A 6,661-nucleotide genomic window follows, 5' to 3' on the forward strand; every position below is an offset into this window, starting at 1 on the left:
TCCCCCCCCCACCCCCACCCTTAGAAAAACCCTGTCTTTCTGTCTATCTATCTATATATATATATACATGCCCATAGTAGCAGTTAGCTAACTTCACGGGGTTAGCATTGCGATTTAGGTGTAAACAGCGACGCCGCCATTTAAGGAAGCTGTCACGGGCTTTTACGATGCGCGGCTACGTGATTAGTGGCGTTAGGGAGGGAGGAGGAGATCTCTTATTTATTATCGATTTATATATATATATATATATGTGTGTGTATATTTAGGGTTATTAACGAAAATCGCACCGAGCTGAAGTTGGCCGCAAACGGACGATGTTACGTGAAACGTAGCAGCGTGGGGTCATTTCAGGAATTCAAGTTATCTCCAACATTATTAACGTCCTGAACGTAGCGTTTTATCGTTCGATTAACGAGGCCGCACTCTCTCGATTAAATCGTCCATTCGCGTCGAACTTCAGCTCGTACGTCGTCGTAATAATCCACCGTACCATATCCATATATATATGTATGTATATAAATGTATGCACGGTTACTCAGGACCATTGCATCGCCTGAAGTTGATTCTACCCGTAGAAATTAATCGAAATCGAATGGACCAGAACCACCTTCAGGTGGTACCAATGGTCCCGAGTAAATGTGTATGCTGTATACTATATATGTGTGTGTTCTCGCACCCTCTTCCGCTATATATGTATATATAAGATATTTTCGTAATATTCTTCTCTCTGTACTTATATATACATATATATATATATATATATACACATACATGTTACGATGTTGATCGAGCGATCACTGAGTGACGTGTTGAGGTGAAAAAAAAAAAGAAAAAAAAAAAAGATGGAAGGAAGGAAGGAAGGTATTGCGTAAGCCAGTAAGGAGCAACTCCGGGGTAACGTTTGGGTGTGTGTTGTTTGGTCAGGCTGGTCGTCGTGGACGTGGAGTAGTGCCGCCGCGTGGCCGGGTCGGTGGCCCCCAGGCCCGTGGGCCGGTCAGTCGGGGACGCAACCCCGCAACCTCAGGGGCTCATGGGGCCCAGCGACCGGCCGCCCGTGGGGGGGTCCGCGCCAAGGGAAGTTTACCAGGTGAGGATGGTCTGTATCTCCACAAAACAATCAACTTTTTTTTTTCTTATTATAGTCTTATTAATCTCGTTACTCCCTCGTCCTCCCCCCGCCCGTCTCCTAATTAACCATTAACCTGTGGCCGCATTTAGTCCTCTGCTCCTGTCCCCAGTCCGTTTTATCGCGGATAGATTTCCCATCGATCAAAGTTATCCGAATTTTGTAGCGATTTTTTTTTTATCGGCTAGACAAATTTTGATCTTTGCCGCGCTTCGCCCTTAGCTGCTCGGCACATTTTTTTTCTCTCTCGTACTTGTAGGATAATTTTTTTTTTTTTTTGAAAAAAAAAGCGATTCATTGGTAGTCAGTGCTTTGCTGATTTTATAAATTAAGAAAATTTTGTTTGGCGAAATCGAGTCGTTAGTTTTTTTTTTGCTAATTGTGTTATTATACTTGGATCGATATTATTTATGAATTTTTTTTGGATTTTTTTTTTTTTTTTCGGTGCGAAGCTTCTGAGGTCGCTGCCTTGCTCGATTAACGTGTCTATAGATGTGCACTATTTACAGCTAAATAACCCAAGATACGTCACGGCACCATGAATTTCGGTCTTTTTGATATTTATATAGAAAAAAAGTGAATGTAAAAAAAATGGTTGAATCTTGCCTCTTTTCTCATAAGAGATGTCCCGACTCACGCTTTTCGCACTCGTAATTATTAATTCACATTCGCCGCACAAGCGGAGGAGACTCGAAATGCAGCGAGACGCGAAAAGTTCCTGACGTCTTATTCCTGACGTTTACGCTTCTTACGTACACGTACGTCGTCTTTCGCCCGCACGACAAGTCTTACCGGCGATCATTCGCGTTCGCCAGTCTCTCTTTTCATTGTCCGTCAAACTGACGAACCTGCTTTTACGGCTGGCACTGTTTTGCAAGCGGGCATCCTTCAAGTTACGTAATCGGATCCCTAGTAAATTCATCACGATAACAATTTCGTACTCCGGTACCAGCTGCACTCGGGTCTTTCCATCGTTTACTAGGAGTATGGCTGCTCGCAATTGCGCTTCATTACTCGGAGAGGAATTTGGACGACGATCGGAGCAAGAGTGTCGAATACGTATCGATGTTTCTAACCGGTTCGGCGTAAAGCACTAATATGCCTTGCCTTGCACTTTACTCACATGTACTTTGGTTTAACAAAATTTATAATATACCCGGTAGTTCTGCTTGACTTTCGTATGAATTATTAGTAACAGACTCGCAGGTATCGGAGTCTCCCTTCTTAGGCGGCCAATTCATTTGTACCAATAGATGCGCTTGTTTTTGCTTACTTTCACGGAAACACGTTTCTCTGTCACTCTTTTTTTTTTTGGATTACGAAAAATTTCCCGTTTGAAATCACTTCGACTTTGGACACTAGGGACGTAAATGAAATTTTGGTATTTTAAAAAATTATTTTTATACAGTAGTTGCCAGCACTGCGAACACTTTATTTGTATCGAGTGTACTTTTAGGTTGTTTTTACTTTTATATTCAGTGCATACAATTCTCTTGAAATTGGCTGTACGCTTTTGAAATTGGTCGAGTTTAAAAATATTTGTGCGTCCGAAGAGACAAAATGTGCTGGGAGTGTATTGGGCTTGGGGTTTTATGGAGAAGGCAGATGGGCCGGCGTCCAAGTGGTACAGAGGAATCTTTGTACGAGAGATTGGGAAGGACAATGGAGTAAAATGGGAAAAAGAGAATTGTAATATTTTAGGAAAATTTGTTCGTTATATCTTTTGACATTGTATACGAGACCGGGTGTGGATTATTTTTTTTTGTCTTTCATTAGGATACAATTTCGTCCCTGCTTCCTTCCAAGGTACCTGTCATCCATCCAAATCCATACTAACGATCCCACCTAGGTAGGTCTAGCTGCTAGAAACATAATATTAAGTAACACTCGGGCCAAACGCAGTTGGGACAAATCTCCTATGTACGTCAGACGATATTTCAAAAAATTGACATAATGCTTGATCGAAAGTGAAAGTAAAAGTAAAAAAATAAACGCTTTTTTGTCCCAGCTACGAATCAGTCAAGTAGCGAGTAAGCAGTGATTTAGAGTCTCTCATTCAGCAAATGTAACGAAGAACTTGTTACGGATGGTCCAGGATTTGCGAAAGGAGATTAAAAAACGAAATATGTGTACGATAAGGTAAGGAGAAAAAAGATGGGCAATTTTCAAAGATATCAATTAACGAGAGACACAAGGCCGACGATCGCAGACGGAAGAGTCAATCGGTATATGTATATCTGACTATAGAGTTATATCAGACCAGAGAGTTACGATAGAGAAGGAAAAAAGGAATGGTAGCCCGTAAGAGTATACGAATTTGGATCTTAGCGGGTCCCGTAGGTTGAAAGGAATTTTGAAATTGTCTAATTGTCATTTTTCTTTCTCTTCGCAGCAGGTAAGCGAAAGTTTGACGGGGGTCACCAGAACCAGGGGGAATCTAAACGTCGCTTCCAGAGCAGCTGGGGAAACCAGCCTCTCGCCCAACAACCACTGGGCAATGCGTACGGATTGGCGAGTGTGAACGGTGGCAGTGGCGGCGGCGGCGGCGGTGGCGGCGGCGGCGGTGGTGGTAGTGGTAGTGCCGGAAGTTTTGGTGCTGACAGAGGAGCGTCATCGGGAGGTGCGACTTCCGGGGACGATCACGAGTGGTACCAGGACTCGTATCAGTCGTGGAGCTAACTTCCGCCAGTAGTTTGTGAGCGAGTAAGCGCGCACCTGGAGAACGTGAGAACCGGAAGGAGAGCTACGTCGAGGCGCAGACGTTACATCGACAAGGTGGAATCGAGAGGGACGCCACGAACTACTAGGAGACGGGGTAGCGGTAGTCCGAGAGGAAGAGGAAGAGGATCGACGGGAAGATGAAGATGAGATATCCGGTGTGGAAGACGAAGAAGATGAAAAATATGGAGAGAGATTTAAATAAGGCATGGCAATGGAATGGCGACACGACTAATTAATAACAATCGCAAACGCCCGATTAGCGCATACGTTTACCATACACATCCTAGAAACACGTTTTAACATCAGTCAAATCAGCGTAGGACGTTCTCCGTCATACGTTAATCGTCAATGACAGAACCGATAATAATTAAAAGTAGATAGTAATTCATTTTTATCTACTTTACTCGCCAACCTTTACTTCTGTATCTTATCGTTCTCGGACCGTTTCAACAACGCGATGCACATTAATAACGACGTATGCACCAGGGACGACTGCGATTCGTGTTCTTCTGCGCCACCACCATCGTCCGCTGTTTGTTGTGATTATGTACAGTGATGTGCCACTGGGACTATTATTAATATTACATTGGAGTGACCACCCACCCACCCCGTACTATTATTATATTATTATAATACTACTACTACTATAAGTACTACCTACTTACTACTGCTGCTGCTCTTACTATTACTACTACTGCTACTACTCCTACTATTACTACTACTACTATTAATACTACTACTACTGCATTGTCACATTGTTTACTGCCAAGCGTGAAAAAAAAAACAAGAAGAAGGAATGCGACTATTATACGAGAGGACTTGTGGTTTTGGGATGCGAGGAAACGACGTGTTGTTTCTCCGTGAAATGGAACCGAATCGGCGATCGTTAACGTATTACGGATTTGTGATGGCTCGTATTAAGATTTAAGTATGCGGACTTGCGGTAGGCCTGCGGTTCACGTTTTTTTTTTATACGTGACGAGATGAATCTGGAATTCTTTATGTAGGCGAATCTGAGTGACGGCAATGAGTCTCGTGATCGTATTAAGAGACAGAGAGAAAGCGGTACGTGATTGAAAGAGATAAAGAGTGTTGTCTGTATGGTGTTATTTGGTACGGGTGAGAGTGAGTCGAGTAATAACAGTGATTGAGAAAGTACGAGAGAGAGAGAGAGAGAGAGAGAGAGAGAGAGAAAGTGCGCGCTAGGAGTGTGCTTAACTTGCGACAGAGTGCGACAAGGTTGGAAGGTCGAGAATGGAGGAAAAGCGACTTTTATTTTTTCGGGAGGGAATGTTATGTGTGTGTATCTCTTGTGTATGCATGGGTGCGTGGAGCGCGCCAAGCGCCGCCTAGACCTTCTATTGTTGGTCTATAATGTGTACAGTCAGTGAAGAAAGAAACAAAAATTATTATTATTAAGGGTCAGGCGAGTTTTGCAAAAACGATCAAGTCCTAAGTGTGAACAATGGGGACGACGAAGAAAATAATTTAAAGGGGATAAAAAGGAAAAATTGTAGTTCACGTCGCTAGTCGACGTTCCCTATGGAGGGGGATTGTATCTTTTTCTCGTGTCGTCCAAGACGGCCGCGACACGGTTTCTATTTTTTTTTTTTTCAAATCGGGAACGAAGGAAATGTTGCTCACGAATGAGATATAAAAAAAAAACGAAAAGATAAGGAGAATCGACTTGTAAATTTTAAATCTCTCTCGGTGACGGGGAATAAAAAAAAAAAGAAAACTGTGAAATTACGCGAGGCCCCGGCGCCCTCGCGTCTAAATTATAACGTATTTATTTGCTAGGGATACGTTGGTTGTTTCGTGTGTTTATTTTAATTCGTTTTTTTTTCTTTTTTGTTTTTCTTCGTACGTTAAAACTATAATCACACGTTTCGTGATCAACCCTTTTTCTTTCTTTTTTTTTACATCGTACTCGTCTCTTCCACAAGCGAAAGTACGAGATAAGAAAGTAACAAAATGTTAGATCGACCCCATACGTCGTCGTTTAGGTACGAGGGGATTGTAATATTTAAAAAAATCGAGAAACGGCGCGGGATATTTAAAAAAATAAGGAACGAAATTTCAAATATAAAGATCGAGACTATGCGGGTTTCCCTTTTCACGTTCTCGAAATTCCCTCTTCGTGACGAACGTACAGCGAGACGGAAGAAGGAAAAATGAGAATAGGACAAAACGGACAAATCCGAAATTTACCCGAACCGATCGTGGAATAAATTTTTGTGCCAATCGTTGAAAAAAAAGAGAAACAGAAAACATTCGAACCGATTGAAAAATCTTAACCGATACCGACCTTACCGCCCCGAGCAAAAGAAAATTAAGTACACACACCACATACATACACACAGGCGCGTTAGTCATTGCCGCAGTCTCCTGCATCAAGGAGACACACGACTGCTGGCTGCCGCGAATCGATGACGATCAGTGAGCATGCAGATATCGAGAGTAGCGAGGGAAAAGGGGAAAAAATAAAAATAAAAAATGCTAAATAAACGAACGGTAAAAGTAATCGCGGATAGTAACCCTGTAGGACCCTTGGAAAATTTGATGGGAAAAAAAAAGTGAAAAACAAAAAAAAGAAGTATCCACGCGGATTCTTTTGCGCTAACGATGCTGCACGAGGGTAAATAGAAAAAAGGGGGGAAAAAGAAAAAGAGTAAAACATACAGCACGCACTTTTTTATTAGAGTGTTGACTTGTTGTTATTGTTAGCCTGTTAGTTAATTAGTAAGAGAGGTTGTAAGTGCTGACTATAATTAGCTGGTCCATGTCACTGGAGACGAGACAACAACCACCCCC

General features: G+C 42.3%; 1 protein-coding gene across 15 annotated transcripts in view; it reads left to right on the plus strand.

Moving 5' to 3' along the window:
- LOC107265004 (heterogeneous nuclear ribonucleoprotein R) overlaps positions 1–6,423 on the plus strand; it is a gene marked incomplete in the record, with an annotated part of 39,617 nt that extends 33,194 nt beyond the window's left edge. For 12 of the 15 annotated variants that reach the window (XM_025082631.1, XM_025082633.1, XM_015733903.2 and 9 more), the window contains 2 exon segments: positions 925–1,096; positions 3,519–6,423. In XM_025082631.1, the coding sequence (XP_024938399.1) occupies positions 925–1,096; positions 3,519–3,805 (459 nt within the window). 15 annotated transcript variants of the gene reach the window in all.
- Positions 6,424–6,661: the final 238 nt, after the last annotated feature.

Source organism: Cephus cinctus, unplaced genomic scaffold (genome assembly GCF_000341935.2).
Source record: "Cephus cinctus unplaced genomic scaffold, Ccin1 Ccin1_scaffold0215, whole genome shotgun sequence".
NCBI classification, from domain to species: domain Eukaryota; kingdom Metazoa; phylum Arthropoda; class Insecta; order Hymenoptera; family Cephidae; genus Cephus; species Cephus cinctus.